This window comes from Eublepharis macularius, chromosome 5, assembly GCF_028583425.1.
Source record: "Eublepharis macularius isolate TG4126 chromosome 5, MPM_Emac_v1.0, whole genome shotgun sequence".
Classification (NCBI taxonomy): domain Eukaryota; kingdom Metazoa; phylum Chordata; class Lepidosauria; order Squamata; family Eublepharidae; genus Eublepharis; species Eublepharis macularius.
In genome coordinates, this window is record NC_072794.1 from 98,957,575 (window position 1) to 98,980,366 (window position 22,792).

The window sequence follows — 22,792 nt, forward strand, 5'->3', positions numbered from 1 at the left end:
GCCAGTTGGAGGGGAGCTGCAATCCACAGGACCATGAGTGGTGGGGGAAGACATAGGCAGTCCATGGTCTGGGCTATGTCTCCCCTCGCCAACTGCCAGGGCTATTCCCCTGCCCCGCAGATAGCAGATGCACAGGGCTCAGAGAGCCCTGTGGTTGGGCTTGCTACACAGTAAGAGGCACCTAAACTTGAGACAAGCCCTGGCTGTGTGTGTGTGTGTGTGTGTGTGTGTGTGTGTGTGTGTGTGTGTGTGTGTGTGAGACACTGAAGGTGTAGACAGGGCACCTGACCACCTGCTCACCCAACCTCCATTTCCGACAAGGGCCAGGCTGGCAGCTGAAGCGCTACTTGCTTGCAAACTCCCCGCCCCCCGCCCCACTGCTCCAAGAAATGCTTCCTCTGCTTGAAAAATGAGACCAGAAATGTGGCAGGACCTGGTGAGGACTGCACCTGTACTCAGGATCAGCTCCGAAGGTCTTGGAGAGGCAACTACTTTCAGGTGAGTGGGGCACGGGTTCCATAACAACTGACGGGAATGCCCACTGGAAACCATGGGAGCAGCTGGAAGGCCTATCAGATGTGATGGGAGCGACGAATGCCCATCGACTTGTAGTGGCTCCATTGAAACACATCACTGCATCAAAAAGGTGTGAGAATGTGTGGTGGACCTCATGACCCATGCCCCAGTCCTGGGATGACAGCTCCCAGACTGGAATGATGGCCTGCGAGACCAGAAAAACTGCTCTGGGGGCCGTCATCCTATTCCAGCTGCAAGATTCCCGAAGTCCATCCCTGCCTCCACAAGGAGCAAAAGGGAGAGTTGTCTTGGCCTCACATGGGAGAAGCCCCAGGACATCACTCCACATCCCCACACCCCTGGCGTTAACCTTGGCCCCCACATGCAGAAGCCTTCTGCCTGGCTTATGAGATGCCAGCAGCACTGTTGGAGATTGAGAGTCCTCCGTGTCTCCCCCCGCCAGACACACAGGGGCAATACTCCAAGACCCACCTTGCAATGAATCTGAGGGGGGAGGGAAGCCAGCCGGGGCTGGAGCTTCCAAGGTGCCACTGGACACCTGCTCCATTTGGCAGCAGAGCCACACAGAGGCACCTGGATCCTCTTCAGGGCCACCCCACTTGGCCCAACCCAGAGCCAAGGTGTGAAGGGTAGCCCTTCAGGGAGATGGAGTGGAGTTATTGTCATGCACAGACAAGTAAACAGATAGAGAGGGAACCATTGTTTTACAAGACTTTATGGAACTGGCAAAAAGTAAAGAGGATGTCAAGACATGTGTTGCCATCTTCCCTGTTAGCACAGCAGATGAGTCATTCCCTGTGCTGCTTTCTCAGAAGTGAGGTTGACTCGTGGGCTGTTTGGGGAATGGCTCTGTGGGCAGGGCTCACATGGCAGCTGGGAAGGATCATTGGGGGGAGGCTGGAACTGCCACACTCCTTGGCCTCCCTGACAGGGTTGCGACCTGTCTAAAAGGGAAACTGGCACACATGTGGCGAGAGGCTTGGCCATGTTCTAAGTGGGTGTCAATGGCTGGGGGCAGTGGCGGTGGCTCCGCCATCCTGGGTACTGCCAGCAGCCAGAAGAGGGATACCCCTCCAGCAGGAAAGTACATCTGGCTGTTCCACTCCTATGGCTGCTTGGAGATCTGAACTTTGGAGGGAAACAGACATGTGATTGTGTGGCTTCCCCTGCAGGGGAGTTAAGAGAGCAAACACCCACTCACCCCGATCTGCAGCCATGCTCTCACATCTTCCCAAGGGGGGAGCCCGGCCAAGGGAGTCTCAGCAGAGCTGAGCTGCTTGAACACCCCCCCCCCAACAGCTGTGTTGAGCATGGCTACACAGGCGACTACCTCTGTGGCAGGGGTGGGCTGTGCTGCCTCACGGGCAAGGTCCATGCCTGCCCCCGGCAAGCCTCGACCACAGAGGCTGGCATTTGAGGAGCATGGGTGAGGGAGAGGGGAGGCTGGTGTGAATGAATGATCTGGAGCATTCGCCTTGCCAGCTCCTCCTTACCTGTCAGAGTGCCCTCTGCCTTCTCCAAGCTGGGACTTGGGAGTTAGATAACCTGCAAGGGAACTTGGGTGGTAGCTGTTAGTCAGACATTCTGGACTCAGCTCTCTCCCACCGAGTGAATTCACAGAACTCCTCAGATTTCACCAAGTCCCCCCTTCCCTGCCACCGTGTGACCCTCTTCTGCTCATGCTGTAAGTCCCCATGGCAGGGGGCTCTCGGGCAGGGCCTCTGGCTGCCACCCTACTTACCTGAGGCCATGGCTGCCCTGACCAGAAGTTATGTAGGGAGTGCAGGGGATGGATTGGTTGCCAGGGTGGGGGCTTAGCCACTGCGGGGGTGCAAGCAGTGTTAGTCGGCATCCTGTGCTCTGCCAAGCTGCTTGGGGGCAGGGGCTGGGGGGGCAAGCAAGTTTCTCCCATAAAATGGGCACTTATGAACTATGCCACTGTTTTTCATGGTGTAACTTTCTGCTGCTGTGGGAGATGTTCCCAGACCTGGAATGACTTAGGGAGCCGAATGAACTTATACCTGCATCTGCCAGCAGCCGGGCGCGGGTGGGAGGCTGTGACAGAGTGGTGCCCTGGCTGGGCACTGTCGTGGGATGGAGTACACCTGCGTAAGTCTGGGATATGATGGCATATCCCTCAGTCTACTTCCTGTGCACTCCCCCCCCCCCCCCAGAATAGGGCTGTTAGTGAAGGAAATAAATAGAGGCCTGTAACTTTTGATACATCCTAGCTCTTTTTAAAAATTTGTTTCTGCTGGATATCCTCCAGTTCCTCCGGGAATTTGATTGTAACAACATGATGCATTTTTATTTATTTATTTATTTATTTTATGTCATTTATAGTCCACCTTTCTCATTGAGACTCAAGGTGGATTACACAGTGTGAGATTAGTACAGTCAATTTCAAGGACATTTCTATAAAAAATGGCATAGGGTAAATAAACACAATTTTACAAAGACATAGCATTAGTAAGAATCCAATATAGAGTTGAAGAAATGCTGAAAGAGAACATAAGCAATTCTAGGGCTGACATTAGACCACATGAAGCACAAATAGCTCATAGGAGCACTTATTTAAGACAACAGATAGTACGTAAGGCAACATAGTGGTGAAGTCTATGGTCCTTAACTCATTAGTGAAGCATCTGAGAGCCCCTCCCTACAATACAAAAGCCTTTTTGAATAATTCAGTTTTGCATCATTTGCGGAAAACAAGGAGAGTAAGTGCTCTCCTGACCTCCTTAGGCAGGCTGTTCCACAGGGTAGGGACCACCACAGAGAAAGCCAGGGCCACCACAGACAAAGCCCGTGTAACAAGCTGCTGTTGATTTCACCCATGTTCAGGGTGGCACCTGCAGGAGACCCTGTTCAGATGAGCAAAGCTGCCGTGGAAGAACATAGGGAGGGAGGCGGTCCCATAGGTATGCCAGGCCAAGACGGTGAAGAGCTTTGTATGTGATAATCAATACTTTGAACTGAGCATGGTAGCTGATAGGTATCCAATGGGGGTGATATTCATGCTCCTTCTCACTCCTGATAGCAGTGTTTTGCTCCAGTTGGAGTCTCCTATTTAATTTAGATGGAACGCCTATATATAGTGTATTACAATAATCAAGTGTTGATGTTACCATAGCATGGATCCAGGTGGCCAGGTCGGCCATGCGGAGGTAAGAAGCCATCTTCCAGGCTACAGTGAGGTTGTAAAAGGTGTTTTTTGCAGCTGCCTTAACTTGTTGTTAGTAGTAGCTCTGGATTCAATATAACACTTAGGTTCTTAACTGTGTCTGCAAGGGTCAGACGAACTCTATCAAAAGTACAATGTCCTTTAAGATCTCTGCCTTGCCAACAAGCATAACTTCCATCTTGTCTTGGTTCAATTTCCATTTGTTTGTTTTTAGCCATTTCACTACACATGGAAACAAAACACGGGAGTTCACCGGTACCAACTGACTAGAACAAATGCAGACCGGGAAAAACAATAAATGCTCAAGGCAATAATTTACACTTTTTATATATATTAAAGTGCCAGAGTGCAATAGTGTTAATAAATAATGTGCTAATAAATACAGAATAAATATTCAAATTTTACAAATATCCGCAAGCCACACAATACAAAGTCATCCAATACAGTTTGTAATTTTCATGAACTGATTTTGTAAACAGAGTCCATCACTAGAGCATGAGGAGCGCAGAGTTGTGACCTCCGATATAGACAAACACCAGTCCTCAGAAGAGGGGTTCTAATGCTTTTGAGCCATTTGCCGATGGGATGGTGATGCAGAGCAACTTTATCAAATTCCCGTTTCGAAAATCTTCATCTCCGGGCAAATATCTGGTGGTACATTGGTCGCCTGCGCTTCAGCTCTCTCTGTGCTCTACCAAGTAGCGAAGAGTAACACACCCCTTTGCTACTTGGTAAAGCACAGAGGGAGCTGAAGCGCAGGCGACCAATGTACCACCAGATATTTGCCCGGAGATGAAGATTTTCGAAACGGGAATTTGATAAAGTTGCTCTGCATCACCATCCCATCGGCAAATGGCTCAAAAGCATTAGAACCCCTCTTCTGAGGACTGGTGTTTGTCTATATTGGAGGTCACAACTCTGCGCTCCTCATGCTCTAGTGATGGACTCTGTTTACAAAATTAGTTCATGAAAATTACAAACTGTATTGGATGACTTTTCATTTCACTACACATGTCAGGCAGCGATCCAAGATTTCTACTGCATCCTGAGGGGACCTGGATAGCAAGATAGAGAGTTGGGTGTCATCTACATATTGGTGACATCCAACTCCATAGCTGCCAATGAGTTCTCCTAAAGGTTTTACATAGAGGTTGAATAACATGGGAGATAAGACTACGCCCTGCAGAACCCCACAAGATAGTTCCCATTCTGGAGACAGCTGATCTCCAGCAGCAACCTTTTGGGTCCATCCCATAAGAAATTATTTAAACGAGTCCAAGGCACATCCTTTGATGCCCACTTCTGTCTTTAGATGCCTCAACAGGATGGCATGGTCTACTGTGTCAAAGGCTGCAGACAGATCCAGGAGGAGCAATAAGGAGGCATGGCCTTTGTCTATATTTAGCCGGAGATCATATGTTTGCTTTGATAAAAAGCTTCTCTAAATAATTAGTAATAGTAGAAATTAATGCTGAAGAAGATGTGTAAGTATTGAACTTAAAATAGCAGAGATGGAGATTTTTTTGTACTAGTAATTTAAAGGTGGAGCATATTAACTTAGTGTGGGAAATTTCTGCAGTGGTTTATAATTATCCAGTGAGTAATTTACATACATTGACAGAACCAAAGCAAGATTATGTCCTCCAATAAATATCACAGTGATTTTTAAAGTAATTTGCTCAATGTAGGCTGGAATCCTAAGAACACTTTTCTGGGAGTAAGTCCCATTGAATAAAATGAAACTTACTTCTGGGTAGACCTGCTTAAGATTGCTTTCATGTTGTCCTAAGAGCACTGAACCTATTCCCACTACCATTTTATGAAGTGTGCTGAGAATTGTGGAAGGATCCTTAATATATTCCATATTTTCTAGTTCTCAAATATGTTCCATACTTTCTGGTTCAAAAGAAAAGGAGTCTTGTGAATGTGAGAGTTTAGCCCAATCTGACATTGCTGGGGAATAGTCTTTATAACCTAGAGTAGGGCTCTCTCATTTTCGGAAGCAGTGTGTTCGTGGACCCACTAGACCCTGATACATGTGGCTCAGGGTTGGCCCGATACCCCCTTCCATTGTCAGAAGCAGCTTCCCCAATATTAAACCTTCTCAACTATTATCTTCCCCAAATTGAGATTAGGCAAGAAGGGAAACGGGTAGTTTAAATTCCACTTAGATCTCCATTGTGCCTCTTTCTGGGGTGAGTGACAGCCATGATCTCTGACATGAAGGGCACCTGCTACTGATATATTTTCCTCTGGATTGACATGATCTCATCTGGGAACAATGGCTTGCATGGCAGGCCAGCTCTAACTATTGCTAAGCCTTGCACCATTAATGTCACACAATGGCATAACAGCTGTAATACCTTGCGATAGAGAAGATATGCTGCTGTCAGATAATTATTGCAGTGTTTTGTGGCGCTGAAGATCTGTACATCTATTTAGTGCTGCACCATGTTACACACTAAAATTCACTTGTCTCTCCTCCATCCATCCCTGTATGAACTAGTCCAGGTTCCTTTTTCATTCCCAGTAACAGGGAAGACAAATCCCTTCCAGAGAAGCACTCTCCTTGCTCCAAAGAGTGCTCATAAATAAGTGACCACCTGTTCTTCTATAGTACAGGTAGTCAAAATATGACTCGGGAGTAGTAAATGTGTCTCAAGCCGTTCAGCTGCTGCTCCTGGACGGTTTAAGAAAATGAATGGAAGATAATGGGGAAAGCCTATGCCTACAGATGCAAATCTTTTCTTTGTCTTCCTTGCCACATAAAAGGGATTGGGAGCCAAACTAAACATGAGGGAGAACATCTGGTGGCCACACAATTGCTGTTGCTTTTTAAAAGTATTTTTTAAATGCTGTGTGGCTGTGATCCTGATCAGGTCCCTTCACAGAGTCCCTCCCATGGGAGTACCTTTTAAAATGCCAAAAAAGCTGCAAGGGTGCCTATGCACACCACTGTGGTTGTTTCAGCACTAAAAGGTATAGGGGGTAGGGAGACTTCACCCTTTTAAAAAGTTTAAAATGGTGACTGCAATTGTGTGGCCACCACACATTTGTTGTTATATTTAGTTTGGCTCTAAACTACTCATGAGGGGTGGCAGGCAAACAACAAAGGGACTCTCTGGCCATAGGGATGGAAGGGAAATAGTATCTCCCGAGTCCCGACCCTTCCCTGTGTAAAATAGAAGTTACAGCTCAACATGATTGTGTTTTAATTATCAGAAAACAGTTACTAAGCAATAATCAAAAACTCCTCTCCTGTCTCTGGAGCAGAGAGAAGCAGTAGAGGAGTGTTTGCCACTGCACCTTGTTAATTTGTTTTATTATTTGTATAATGATTTTAGTTTCTGTTCTTATCGATTTTAACTGTTCACCGCCCAGAGCCCCTGGGGATGGGCGGTATATAAATTGAATGAATAAATAAATAAATAAATAAAATCTCTTTGTAACCCTCATGATGGTTTTAAAAGGCTAAGGCACTGTTTGATCAAAGCCATTAAGACTCTAGGATTCTGAGTCTCTGATTGACTTGTTAGTGGGAATACTCAGCTAAAATTTGCGTGACACAATGTTTATCATTCTGTTTGCACTAAAGGTGGAGCTTTCAGCATTCTGAGTTGTGAAATTTGTAATAAACTGAGATCCCTGCCTACAGCAAATCAACAACCTTTTCAACAAACCAGATTAAATTCCAATTGAAACATAGTGCTGATGGGCAGGGAGAGTTTACTCATGCTCTTCTGCCCATGCACACTGTCTCATTTAAGCTGGGCGCTCAGCTGTTATGCATGCCTAGCCAATGTGATATGGTCATATGCATAAGAAACCATTGTGGTGTAGTGATTAGAGTGCTGGACTTGGATCTCAGAGATCCAGGCTCAAATCCTCATACTGCCATGAAGCCTGCTGGGTAACTCTGGTGTAGTCATTGTCACTCAGCCCCATCTACTTGACAGAGTCTGTTTGGTGTAGTGGTTAAGAGTGCAGGACTCTAATCTAGAGAGCCGGGTTTGATTCCCCACTCCTCCACTTGAAGCCAGCTGGGTGACCTTGGGCTAGTCACAGCTCTCTGGAGCTCTCAGCCCCACCCACCTCACGGGATATTTTGTTCTGGGGATTATAATAACATACTTTGTAAACCACTCTGGTGGGCATTAAGTTGTCCTGAAGGATGGTATATAAATTGAATATTGTTGTTGTTGTTGTTGTTAGAGTTGTGAAGATAAAATAGGAAGGGGGGAACCATATATGCTGCCCTGAAATCCTTGGAGTAGAGATAGGCACGAACCAGAAAAAAACCGAACCATAGGGTTTGTGGTTCGTCATGTTTCACGAACCACGAACTTTCAAAAACCTGTCCCAGTTCACAAATCGGTTTGTTTTGATTCGTGAAAATGTCATGGCCGGGCCAGCAAATCACCACTTCTGGGTCAGCAGAAGGCCACTTCCGGGTCAGTAGAAAGTCTGCAGGAAGTCCATCCCTTGTTGCCTAGGAAACTGATTGATCGGTTCCAGGCTGTCTGCAGTGATGAACTGAAAAACAAACCAAATGAACTAGCCTAAAGTTCGTGGCGGTTCGTCAGAAATGGGATCTGATGAACCGCTGGTTCACGAACCATGAACCAGCCTGGTTAGTTTTGAATTTTGGTTCCTATTTTGATTTGTGCTCATCTCTACCTTGGAGAAATGGCGGGATAAAAATCCTCTAGATAGATGAATGCAACATAAGAGATCTGTATCCTGGGAAGATGGTGTGTCAACATTGCACACTTAGTTTTCCATACATAGTGGCCTAGTTTAAATGAGACACCAGTTCTTTTTGTTCACCAGTGGCATTAATCAGGTCTAAGTTGTTGCAGAGCAGGGATACAAAGCTTGAGATTATGTTTGCAGAGTGGCATGGAGATGGATGGGAAGCACATAGTAGAATGTTGAAGGGGTTTTGTCTTCCAACTCCCACCTGTGAGTGCTTCTGGTAAACACTTATTGAAAAATCAACCAAATTCTAGTAAAGAGCTTCAGAGGTTTCATAACAGGGGGCAGGGCCAGAAGTCCAGTGGCATCTTATGGGCTAATAAGGTTTATTCCAGTATGAGCTTTCATGAGACAGAACTTGCTTGTTCAGATGCAATAGAAGAAAGAAACCCATTTACCTCAGTTTTACAGAAAAGGAGGGGGAAAGAGGGATGAGTTGAGCAGAGAAGGGTCTAGTATAATAAATCAGGTGAGATTCATACAGTACAATTATCTAACATGTTTCTTCCCCTTTTTCTTTCTTTTCTAGGCATACAGCTTTGCAATGGGGAGCTGGCCAAAGAATGGACTCTTAGACATGAACAAAGGCCTGAATCTACAGCACATAGGAAGACCTCACAGTGGGATAGGTCAGTGATATGTCTCTCTCGTCACTTATACCTACCATTTTGGTTTACTTGCTGTGTTCTTGTGGGAACCTACCCTGCCTTTGTTCAGCTTTGGTTTTCCAGATTGCATGGCTCTCTGTCAGTGGGAACCATCCTCTGACTGTATTTGAGGGAGGTATCGAATTAAGAGGCAAGAAGTTATGCATATGAGGTAGGGAGTCCTGCTGCCTCTTGAGTGCAGAAGGAATAGCTGTTTCAAGCATCATTGGGGTGTGGGTGCTGCCTCAAGGCAGAACTGACAGGAAGTAAGGCCACATATTCCCTGTTGGTACTCTTAATCTTTTGTTTCAGTCAGTCATCCAGATTCATCTCCTCTTCATAAGTCTCCAAGATGTTTAACTCCTTGCTGTTGTTAAGATAGTAGTATTGGAGGGTGATGTTTCTGAAGAGCAGTGCTCTCTAATGTCATGCCTGACCGTCTCACTCTTAGACCCTAAATTTTCTAATTGTGTTTTATCTTGGGTGTATGGTTCTGACTATGTCATGGCTTTTTACTGATCCTGCTGTGTTTAGCTGCCAGGGGATATAATACTCCACTGGTTTTTGCCCATGTGTTAAAATCTCTAGCAAGCGTGGATCATTCTTCTTATTTGCTCTCTCTCTCTGTATGCTAGGGATTGGCCATGGCTGTGTGCTGTGGGAAATGGTTATAGTGCAAGTCCTGGGAGAATGCAGATGAAGGGTGCTGATAGACGCTGTTCATTGTCTTTTTTAAATATATGTACCCGTTAAGTACTTAACCTCTTGTCCCCACTGAAAGTGCATCTCCTTTTGTTTGCCACAATGAAGATACTTCTCCTTTTTGCCTCCTGATCTTCAGTCTCCCTCTTGTTGCTGTGTGTTTAAAAGTTTGCTAGGGCATGAGACTAACATGAGAAAGTCACCCGACACCCGAGCCTGAAGGAAGCTGTTTAATATTGTTTTAAGATCCTAACCACTAAACTACCAAATCAATATGAGTTAAGGAGATGAATTATTTAAAGCTCACCAGCTTTTAATTAGCAAGCTCCTTTTGAACTATGGATCTGGTTGCATCACTGATAGGATGCAGCTTTGAAATTTTGCTGATTTGCCTAGGTATACGTTTATTTAATTGGTATTTGTACGGTGGGGAAAAGCTCGCATGTTACAGAGAGTGGGTGAATGAGAAGCTCTTTTTCTTTGTTGCCAGGGACCCCTTCGAACTCTCTATTTCCTCTGTGATTTATAGGACTGTTTATGGTATCTCTTCTTACTATACTAAAGCAACACCTTTAGAATATCGTCTGTCACTGCTTTTAATTACTTTGTACATTTGTTGTGCCATCTTTAGAGACTTTGGGTTTTGCTTGCCTTGATGGGTAGTAGTACAAAGACAGTGGTTTATTTTCTTCAGTCTTCTCAACTTACTTTTCTCTCCTGGAACTTTTACTTCTTCATTTTAGCCAAACATCCTCAAGGTGGGAGTACATGCTGCTGTTATTCTGCTTCTACAGTATTGGCATATGAGACACATGCATGTTGTCTGAGGGTGCAGCACACAGAAGTTAAACATTGTCTGTGTCTGCTCTGATCCCAGCAGTTAGCCCTTTAGCAAGATTATTGAGCCTGACTGTCCCATTTAACAAGGGAATTTACTTAAAGGGTTGTGCCAGATGCACACCATCTCAACGTATCCTCAAAAGGAAAAACAGCTTTGAAATGTGGGGTTTTCAGTCTTTTCACGAGTCTTGTGATTTTTGTAAACTCTAACAAAGAACTTGAAACAGTGGTTCCTAAATGATGTCAGGACCTGTCAGTCACCTGCAGCCTTTCAGGTAGATTAGGTGAGTCACTTGGCTATCAGCAGTACTACCAGATACACTATGGTAGTAGACGTCTCTATCAGCAGTTGGACCTCAAAAAAAGAATTCCATTGATGGCTCCTCTTGTGGGACACCTGTTTGAAAGGGTTTTAAAATGCATATATTGTGCTTCAGAGCTCTACATTATACATGCACGTAGCATAAGTATTAGCATTTTGGTGATTGTATGTCCCTTCAGTCCATCCACACTTCAGAAGAAGCCAGCCCAGTGTCAGCACCAGCTATGCATTCTTATGGCTAACTTTTCATGTTCAAAATGAATGATGAAGGCAATGCTTCCTTAACAAACTATACCTTTTCCTTTTACCTTCTGTGCTTTTGTTATAGTGCAATATCAATAGTGCAGTGCCCCTAGTGACAGTATATAAAGCACAGGCCTAATTCCTAGGGCATACACTGAAAACATAAACTATTGTTTATTTTATTTAACCATGTGTAGAACATTTTAAGACAGAAAGTTAACTGTTGCTTTCCTGCATATTTACTACTTTAGATCTAGATTTTCATTTTGGGAATGTTTATGAAAACTGTTTATTTAAAATGTAAGCATTTCCTTTTAATATTTACCTTAGCTTTGTGGGTTTCGTTAAAATAATTATTTCCTCAGCTAAACTGGAATGCCTTTTTTTTTACGGCCCTTCTTTAGGAGCTGTTGCATACCTGTGTGTAAAAATATTAATGTTGAATGAAATTACAGACCTTGCATTTAGCAAGTGTGTATATGGGGCAATGCTGTGTCATTTTGGTCCAGTTTCAAAGTAAGTAATGAGGAGAGCTGAGAGTTCTGAATACTTTTTAGATGTATAAGGAAGATGGGTAGCAAGTCTAAGAGCCCTACTTGAGTTTAAACCATCTGTCAGACCAGGGGCTCTTGCGTGGCGGTCAAATTTGCTTTTGTTGGTAGTCTTGGGGCTTCTAAGGGGCTCTTTTTGGGTTAGTGCTTTCAATGCAGGCTTAGTTAGAAAGAGTAGTTATGTGAGCCAGGTGGGGAGGAGGACACTGGAACCCAGTTATGGCCCAGATGTCCCTTGATGAGCTAAGGAGTATTACAATTCCTGCTAACCCTCTCTTCTGAGATCACAGGAAAAGAATTCTTTCTAGTAATTGTCTATAGTGAAGACAGCAACCCTTCTCCACTCTTTCACACCATTTATATATGTTTAAAAATATTTATTTGGCAGCTGTTCAGTCTTTCTGCTTTGCTTCTCACTGTGTTTGATGGGATTAATCAGCAGTTCAGCCTAAAGCTCTGTGCATAGCCTGGCTGTGAAATTCATAGCCCTAATATTTATGAGTGTGGCTCAAACACAAGGATAAAGAAGAAGAACGGAGGGTGCAGATACCAACAGTTATTAGTAACCAAGATGGATAAGGAGTTGGTGTGGTGTAACGGTTAGAGTTTTAAACTAGAATGATGGATATCTGGGTTCAAGTCCCTCCTAGCATGAAACTACTGAGAGATCTTAGACCAGTCATAAGCTTTCAGCTTAACCTAACTTACAGGTTGGTTGAGAGGATAAAATGGAATAGTGAAGAACCTCATATGCTATCCTAAGCTCCTTGAAAAAATGGTGCACTAAACATAAAATGAGTCTGCATGACTCTGAAATCAAAGTTGGCACAGATGTTCAAAAACAGACTTGCTCCTCTTGAGAATCCCTCAAGGGGGGAGTATGAAAGATATGGGTCAACTGTTTGAATGCTTCCTTGCATGAACACTGAATGCATATAGGAAGTTCATTAGGAAAAAGGGTTCTAGTCTAGCCGACTCCTAGATATGCTAAGTTTTCCAAGTGATTTTTATACGGAAGTGTAAATTGAAACATGGTGCCTCTGATCTACCCAGAGAGATTGGGAGCTGAGAGTATTGTGTTGCAATGGTTCTACTCCTGTCTTAGTGGCCAGGTCCAGATAGGGTGGAGCCAACTGTTCTTCTTGTTTGACAGTAGTGATTTGGGGAGGAGCTGAGTTTTCCTCCAGTTCCTTAATTCTACACTTTTCATTTATTTATTTTAGTAAATTTGTAAAACTACCATTAGGCTATGCACTTTTGCAGTTCTTCTACAGCACCCTCCCAACAATTGCTGGGAAGGAATCCCTTTTGATACTGACAAATACTTTTATAAACTGCTCTTTTGCACATCTCTAATTCTACAGAGCAGTGCTGGATTACTTCTAGTGTGCAGAATATAATTTAGTTGTTTCTCGTCCCTGATATTACCTTCCATCGGTATGTAGCTGATAGAAGAGGATGTCCAATAAAATCGTGCTTACCCTGAACTCTGTTTTATTTTTTAGCAGGCCAAAGAACAGCAGTAGATACCTTGTCTGGATAATATAACGGGCTTACTGAAGGTTAGGTTGAATCTGAATAAGAGATGTACTTCTGTGGTCTGTGGGGGGAGATAAACACATATTTTTGAGGCAATCACACTCTCCCTGAAGAAGCAGCTCATAGAGCCTAAGAGTGTTTCTGGCTCTTGCTCTGGTAACCTCCTGGTAACCTCCCAGATACATTTCTGTAGCATGTGCTATTCTTCAAGATGATTTGGAGGCCTCAGCAGATGCAGAATTTTGCTGTTCGTCTTCTGACAGCTGGCCAGAGAGCATACTAGAAAGTCATTTACTTCCAGGTCCAGTATAAAGTGGTGATTAACTGTACAGCCTTTAATGGGTTTGTGTCCAGTGCATCTTAGAAACCACTTTCTCCCATACAAATCGTTGTGAGCTTTCTATGCTTCTGGTTATGTATGGTTTGCTGCATAGCCTTGCAGCTACACTGGCTTTGCAATGACATTGGATCCTCTTGCTTGCTTTTTTGTGGCGACTGCTAGCAGGGTGACAGAAAAGTCATTATTGCCGGTGCTAGCAGCCCAGGCTCTGGGGCTAAACCAGCAATTAATGATGGTTCACAGATGTTCATTCTGCCTTCTCCACCCTGAAGATGGACACTGATCTCAAAGGGGCCTTGCCTACTTAGCTTTAATGCTCAGCAAGTTTATATTGTACTGATGATTATTTGCTTGTTTGTTTGGAGTACTGCTTGGGGTTTCAGTTAGTTTGCTGACCTCTCCCTCCTTCCCATTGTGGGGGTTGTCACTGGATGAACTGTCAAAATATTTTTCAGTGTTTACCTAGGAAACATGCACACACAATCCAACTGCCGCCTCCAGGATGAAGGGGAAGTTCGGAATGCTTTATAAAGCCAACCAACCAAAGCATGTAGTACAAATGGCAGCCTGATTGTGCTGCCCAGCTATACAGAGGCAGCCTCCCCTTAGCTCACACTAGCCTCATGGGAAAGCCTACCTATTTGAAAGGGTCAACCGCCAATATGGTGTGAGGTGCAGGTGATGCATCTGTATCTTTCTGGCTCCCCCCTCTCTCTTTTCATTTACTGATTGGAAATCTAAGAAGGTTAGGGTGTTATATTGTTTCTGATCCTGAGCATTAATTAGGCCTGCAAGAGAAGAAGAGGGATTGCGTGTTTTTAACAGGGAGGTTAATGGGATGCTCACAGAGTAGACAGTTTTAATGAGCTTCAACTTGCTGTGCAGTGAGTTTACTCTTTGTGTTAAAAGGGTCATCTTGCTGTAGCTTGATGTGGATTGTCTCCTGGCCCCCGTGTCAGAGGGGAGCATCTGTCAGAGTCCAGGCAGGGTGCATTCACTTAGTGACAAGATTCTAATTAACTCTCACCAAGCTGTCCACCTGCCCGCCCCATAGGAAGCTTCCAGGGTACAGTTTCTTCTCCTTACAAATCCTGTTCATTCTGTATGTAGAGCTTATTTTTGGAGAGGCTTTCCCATGCTCTAATACTGATGGTTAGGAACAGGTCTGCCTGTTCGTACATGTGCTGTGGTGTTCATGCATTTGCTATGTGTATCAGAAGGCAGGGGCCTGTCTGTAAGGAGGGATGACATCTTGTCATACACTATTCTTTGCTTTAGGAGCTGGCAGACTGGCCTTCATATCAGCTTTGTGGCTTCAGTTCATAGAATCATAGGGTTGGAAGGGATCTCTAGGGTCATCTAGTCCAACCCCCTGCACAATGCAGGAAATTCACAACTACCCCCCCCCCTCCCCACTGCCCCAGTGACTCCTGCTCCATACCCAGAAGATGACAAAACACCTCCAGGATCCCTAGACAAACTGGCCTGTGGAAAATTGCTACCTGACCCCAAGGTGGCGATCGGCATTATCCTGGGCATGAAGAAGGGCCACGAGAACTAAGCACTGATGTAACCCATTCTGCCCTCCCCCTCATGATCTGCTCAGGTTCATAGAATCAGTTATGCTGTCAGATGGCCATCTAGCCTCTGCTTAAAAACATCCAAAGAAGGGGAGGCCACCACCTCCTGAGGAAGCCTGTTCCACTGACAGGCTGGTCTAACTGTCAGGAAGTTCTTCCTGATGTTTAGCTGAAACTCTTTTGATTTAATTGTAAGCCGTTGGTTCTGGTCCGACCTTCTGGGGCAGTGGAAAACAACTCTGTGCCATCCTCTATATGACAGCCCTTCGAGTACTTGAAGATAGTTACCATATCACCTCTCAGCTGTCTCCTCTCCAGGCTAAACATTCCGAGCTCCTTCAACCTTTCCTCATAGGACTAGGTCTCCAGACCCCTCACCATCTTTATTGCCCTCTTTGGGACACATTTCAGCTTGTCTATATCCTTTTTAAATTGTGGTGCCCAAAACTGAACTCTAGGTGAGTTCTAACCAGAACCAAGTAGAGCGATACCATCACTTCGTGTGATCTGGACACTATGGTTCTGTTGATGCAGCCCAAAACCACATTTGCCTTTTTAGCTACCATATCACACTGCTGACTCATGTTCAGTGTATGGTCTACTAAGACCCCTAGATCCTTTTCGTACATACTACTGCCAAGACAAGTCTCCCTAAACCTATAATTATGCATTTAATTTTTCCTTCCTAAATGCAGAACTTTGCATTTATCTCTGTTGAAATTAATTTTATTTGTTTTAGCCCAGTTTTTCAGCCTGTCAAGATCATCCTGTACCCTTACTCTGTCTTCGACCTTATTTGCTACCCCTCCCAATTTAGCATCATCCACAAATTTAATAAGCATTTCCTCTATTCCTTCATCAAATCATTTATAAGAATGTTGAACAGAACAGGTTCCAGGACTGATCCCTGAGGAACTCCACTTGTCACTCTTCTCGAAGAGGATGAGGAACCATTAACTAGCACTCTTTGGGTGCGTTCTGTCAACCAGTTACAGATTCACCTAATAGTAATAGGATCCAAACCACATTTGACTAACTTGTTAGCAAGGATATTATGTGAAACCTTATCAAAAGCCTTACTGAAATTGAGATACTGTGTCTACATAATTCCCCTGATCCATCAACTTTCTCAAAAAAAGAAAAGAAAAAAGAGAGGTTAGTCTGACATGACTTGTTCTTGAGAAACCCATGCTGGCTCTTAGTAATCACAACAATCCTTTCTAAATGCTCAAGGACTGACTGTTTGACGATTTGTTCTAAGACTTCTCCAGGTATAGATGTCAAGCTGACGGGTCAGTAGTTATCTGGATCCTCCTTTTTCCCCTTCTTGAAGATGGGGACAACATTTACCCTCCTCCAATCTTCTAGCACCTTGCCTGATCCCCAAGAATTCTTAGAAATAATGGATAGAGGCTCAGAATTTACATCTATGAGTTCTTTTAGTATCCTTGGGTGCAATTCATCTGGCCCTCAGGACTTAGTTCCATTTAAAGAAACTAGGTGTTTACGTACTACCTGTATGCTGATTCTAGGCTGTAACTCCCTTCTCCCATCATTTGTTCTGCTATTGCCATGTTGAGCACATCTCCCTCACAGGAGAAGACTGAGGAAAAGTAGGAACTGAGCAGTAGGAAAAAGTAGGAATTGAGCAGGAATTGAGCCCTCTCTTCATCGCCTGTTACAGTTTCACTTCCCAGTCCCTGCAATCGGCCTACCATGTCCTTGCTCTTTTTCTTACTTTGAACATAAGCAAAGAACCCTTTTTTTGTTGTTTTTGGTATCTCCTGCTAGCCTGAGCTCATACTGAGCTTTAGCTTTTCTAACTCTCTCCCTACAAGCATCGGTTATTTGTTTATATTCATCCTTGGTTATAAGGATTTCTTCCTTATATATTCATTCTTTACATTCTTCCTTATATATTCATTCTTCCTTATACATTCATTCCTTATATATTCATCCTTGGTTATAAGGATTTCTTAAATGAGTCTTTTTATTTCTCAATTCATTAGAAAGCTGTTGATGAAGCTACCATGGCTTCTTTAGGCTCCTCCCGTTTTTCCTTCTCCTAAGAATTGTTTGTGATTGTGCTTTCAATATTTCACCCTTCTTGAACTCCCTTCTCCTTAAGTATTTCTGACCATGTGATTCTACCCAGCATAGCTTTCAGATTGTTAAAATTTGCTTTCCTGGTGTCCAACCTATATGTCAGTTTTTCCCCTCCCCAAGACTGTAAATTCTAAAATTACATGGTTGCTGCTACCCAAGGTGCCCACTACTTTCACCTCGTCAAACAGTTCTTCCCTATTGGTGAATATCAAGTCCAAATAGCAGAACCCCTTGTTTCCCTTTCTACTTTCTGAAAAATGAAATTGTCAGCAAGACAAGTCAGGAATTTATTTGACTTTTCATTTTTTGCAGAGTTAGACTTCCAACGAAAATCCAGGTAATTGAAAATTCCCATGACTACTGCGTCCCATCTCTTTGTGAACTTTGTAATTTGTTCTAGGAGTTTCTTGTCCAAGTCCTCTGCTTGGCTTAGCAAACCCCCACCATAGTATCACTATTGTTTCTTATTCCTTTTATTTTTACCCAGAGACTCTCAACTGAATTTCCATGCTCAGATACATGTATTTCCTCATAAGTATATACATCCTTTATGTATAATGCTACTCCTCCCCCCTTCCTTACTTGTCTATCTCTTTTGAATAAGTTGTATCCCTCAATCCTAGTATTCAAATTGTGAGTGTCATTCTGCCAAGTTTCAGTAATGCCTATTATGTCATAGTCCTCTTCCTGTATTAGGACTTCAAGTTCCTCCTGCTTGTTTCCCATACTCTGTGCATTAGTGTAGAGACATCGGAAGCCATGAGTTATATGCCCTGAGATTTTTGTTTCTGTGCTTACTTGTGAGTTAATGTTTCCTAGCATATGTTCCACTCCCTGCAGGTCTTCATTGTTCCCTTCTCCAGTTACAGGCTTTGAATTTTTGTCTCTCTCCCCCATAGGATTTAGTTTAAAGCCCTCATCATCTCAGGCAGAAGCTCTAGCCAAAAAGAAGTGAAATCCTCTGACAAAGAGGACTGTTCATGACCATGATTGCATTGCATATTGTGAAATTTAATCCCCCCTCCCATCAAAATCTGATTTTAATAAGAAAGTGAATGGACCTTGTCACTTGGACAGTCCCAAGACTTCTTTTGCTTCTATACCAGTTTTGTAGAAAAGTACAAAATATGCCAGCCTACTGCCTGCCTGCCTGCCTGTGCATGTGTGTCACAGGACGGTTTGAAGAGTGAACTAGCAAGTGCTTGTCTGACAAAGTTCCTTCTTGTTTCTGGAGAGACTAAACTGCAAGGCTGCTCATCCGTTTTTGTGCTGCCCAGGATGCCATTTCATTGCTAACAGGTAAATAAAGGGATTTTTGAAGCAAAGTGAAACACATTGCTTACTAAACTAGTTTTCTTGCTTCTGGTGGTCCCATCGGTGGGATAATCTGTCCCAGTAGCATATTTCTACCAACCCTCCTTTAGATTGGCTTAGCCTTGCCCTCAGGTGGTTTTAGAGCCCTTTGCAGACACTTGATGTCATTAATAGATAAAATTGTTCAGATACTTCTCATTTTCCATATTCTCAGAGGGATGCTTTGGCAGGGTAGCTTCATTATACTTTGTGGTTTTAAAGGGTTAGAGACTGAATATTGCTGTTCTTTCAGTCTCTTGACATCCATGTGATTTTGCCAGATTCCCTAGAGGACCTGCTTGCTTTTCCTAGTCATTGCATTGTGGGTTCAAAAAATACAGAGTTTGGTTATCTGTTATGGAGCCTGTTGAAGTGTAGAGTACTGCTGTGTGGTGAATGGGCTTATCCTTCTTGTGATGGCCTCATTCAAAATACCTCACAATCTTGATATCATGGCATATCATCAGAGATGGCAAGGTTATGCATCTGATTGCAGGGAAATTTTGTAATGCTCAGACTGCTCATAATGAAATAGCATAATCTCTACACTATACCAGATTTAGGATGGGGAGCTTGCTCTTGGAGTACTTGTGTGATTTAAGACAAAGTAGGAGAGGCATGTTGTAAGATCTGAGTTTACAGAATACATTTCCCTATATTACCCCATATCCTTTTAATCGGAAAAGCCTATGCAGAGCCTTACAGTTTGACTGTTGTGGTGTTTTGAGTATGAAAATCCTTTAGACTCCATAGGATCATTGGTTTCTTTTAGAAGAGAAGCCTTCAAATTATAGCTCATGATTTAGAATGGTTGGGGATGTGATGCTGAGGTATGGGTGGGGATTTCCTAGATGGCTCCCTGAGTCCTTCATATCAGCTCTCCAGCCCTTTCCTCATGCACCACTAATGCCACTATTGCTACTTCTACAGCCCGTCTCCTCTCTGCTGCAACTGACTGTCAGCTTTTTTGTACTTACACTCTATATGTCATATATGCTCAGAATCTTGGGAATGTAAGCGCTGCTCACTCAGCTGTTCTGGTGAAAGGCAATAACACTCCTGATCTCTCTAAGGGCTGTCCATATTCTTGAAGCAATATCACACCTAGGTACTCCCAGCACCTCTCCCCTTCACATGTCAGTCATCACTGCATTATTCTGGATCAAGGCCCACAAGGACTCTTCTACCAAGCTACTTCTCATCTTTCTCTGTAATGAAGAACCAGGATCCAGCCCCTGCCTCACTCAAGATTGCCAGAGACAGGGCAGGCCTGGGCGTGGCCCAGTCTAGCTTATGATAGAGTGCAAATCCTTTACAGCCTAAAGGAGAGGGTCAAAGACTTCAGAGTTAAAATAATTAAAAGAGACTAAAATAAAAATCAACAGAAATGTCATCAAATGTGCAATGTCATTTTGAATTAGTGCTGCTAAAGGTCAGACAGCTCAAAATAGGTGGACCGGATGCTCAATGAGTGAGGCAATATGGCAAATATTTCTGGCAAGGGGGTTGCCAGGCGGGTGGATGAGAAGAGGCCCTTTCTGCCTGGGACAGGAGGAAAGGCTTCTGGTAGCAGCAAGGTGCGTTACATAGTGTTGGCTGACGGAGGGATTGTTGCAGGATACAGGTCGAACGGCTGTCAGCGTCCAGTCAGAGCACATTAACGTGGTGGCATGATTCTAATTAACTGCCGTGAGAGGTGTCACAGTGGGAAAGCCAGTGAGCACAGACACGCTTTTAGAAAGAGAAAAAAAGCAAAGTGACAGTCCTTTTTGTGTGCGTGCTCTCTCCCTTCCGAGTAGGAGTGTGTGTAAAGCTAATTAGGATGTCTGGGCCGGCTGGGAACCTTGAGCTGGTGCTCTTGTGCTTTCAGTCATTTAAGTTTTCAAAATGCCTCTGATGGGACTCGATGGCACAGTGGATTACTGTGCGCAAAAGTAACAGAACAGTCTCGCTAGCATTCAGCCCTTTTTTGTAAAGATTCGCCGCTTCCTTTTTCGTGGCAGCAGCAGGGGATATGTTCTTACCTTCTCTATTCTCATGCATGTTACAATAGGGAACTCAAGGTCTTTCAAGCTGAGAAGGGGTGGGGGGAGAGAGGCAGCATGGTTTGGATGTTTGTATTGACTGCTTGTGTTTTTTTTTTCCTGATGTTCACTGACACATAATTTCCATGCAGAGCAATGGGATGGGGCGGCCCAGCAGCTTTTGCAGAATGTGTACGTAATGATGTACCACGTTGGTTGTAGTGGCCATCTTGGCTGAATTCTAATGATGTTATCCAAGCCATATACTTTTGAGTCCTAAGGCAGATCCTTTCTGCAAAGTTGTAGAGAGAGGTGCTCTAAAATGCCTAATTGTTTTATGTGTCTAGTGTTTACAGGTATTTAGACAAGCCAGAGGACAAGTAGTTCACAGGAACGTGAATATATGAGGCTGAAGGCTGGCGTTTCAGCTGAATGCTTCCTTTTAAATGTGAAGATAATAAACAGATTGCAGTGAGAATGGAGTTCCTCAGTTTTATTCTTACCATTTGCGCTTCTAGTATAAACATGGTAGTTTTGCATCAGTCATCATAGCTGCTCTGAGAACAGGTAGTCTTAACAGTTTTCCATGTTACTTCTTCCTATTCATATAAAACACATTCTAAGGGTGCACTGGGTGATTTCCCAGTCAGGCCTCCTCCATCAAATGTCCAATTTGTCCCTATTGGTGTCATCCTGGTCTGTCAGTGTATGAATGGCTTTGAATGTATTGTCGAAGGCTTTCACGGCCGGAGAATGATGGTAGCTGTGGGTTTTCCGGGCTGTATTGCCGTGGTCTTGGCATTGTAGTTCCTGACGTTTCGCCAGCAGCTGTGGCTGGCATCTTCAGAGGTGTAGCACCAAAAGACAGAGATCTCTCAGTGTCACAGTGTGGAAAAGATGTAGGTCATTTGTATCTACTCAGGAGGGGTGGGGTTGAGCTGAGTCATCCTGTAAGAGTTTCCCAGGGTGTGGAATGCTAATGGCGGGAGGCTTCACTGTATCCTGAGGAGGTTCTTTTGCATATGGATTGGTACTTGATGTGCTAATCTTCTCTGCAGGGCTGTTGTCGGGGATAGAATGTTTTGTTAGCCTGGTGTTTTTCAGAACTGGTAACCATGCTCTGTTCATTCTTAAAGTTTCTTCTTTCCTGTTGAAGTTTTGCTTATGCTTGTGAATTTCAATGGCTTCCCTGTGCAGTCTGACAAAGTAGTTGGAAGTGTTGTCGAGTATTTTGGTGTCCTGGAATAAGATACTGTGCCCTGTTTGAGTTAGGCTATGTTCAGCCACTGCTGATTTTTCAGGCTGTCCAAGTCTGCAGTGTCTTTCATGTTCTTTTATTCTTGTCTGGATGCTACGCTTTGTGGTCCCGATGTAAACTTGCCCACAGCTGCAGGGTATGCGGTATACTCCTGCAGAGGTGAGGGGGTCTCTACTGTCTTTTGCTGATCGTAGCATCTGTTGTATTTTTCGGGTGGGTCTGAACACTGCTTGAAGGTTATGCTTTTTTTATACTTTGTCAGACTGCACAGGGAAGCCATTGAAATTACAAGCATAAGCAAAACTTCAACAGGAAAGAAGAAACCTTAAGAATGAACAGAGCATGGTTTCCAGTTCTGAAAAACACCAGGCTAACAAAACACTCTATACTCGACAATAGCCCTGCAGAGAAGATTAGCACATCAAGCACCAATCCATATGCAAAAGAACCTCCTCAGGATACAGTGAAGTCTCCCTCCATTAGCATTCCACACCCTGGGAAACTCTTACAGGATGACTCAGCTCAACCCCACCCCTCCTGAGTAGATACAAATGACCTGCCAACATCTTTTCCACACTGTGACACTGAGAGATCTCTGTCTTTTGGTGCTACACCTCTGAAGATGCCAGCCACAGCTGCTGGCGAAACGTCAGGAACTACAATGCCAAGACCACGGCAATACAGCCCAGAAAACCCACAACAACCAATGGCTTTGAATATTTTATATTCATCAGCAAATTCTAGAACAGCAGCCGGAGTTTAAAATTAATACAGAACAGCCTCTTAAGTGTTCAAGAGGTCAGTTCTGCAC

General features: G+C 44.0%; 1 protein-coding gene across 1 annotated transcript in view; it reads left to right on the forward strand.

Annotated features, from left to right (window-relative positions):
- Positions 1-22,792, forward strand: part of ERI3 (ERI1 exoribonuclease family member 3) — a 330,943-nt gene that overhangs the window by 197,062 nt on the left and 111,089 nt on the right. The window contains exon 7 of the mRNA XM_054981809.1: positions 9,006-9,105. Within this exon, the coding sequence (XP_054837784.1) occupies positions 9,006-9,105 (100 nt within the window). The remainder of the gene's footprint in view (positions 1-9,005; positions 9,106-22,792) is intronic.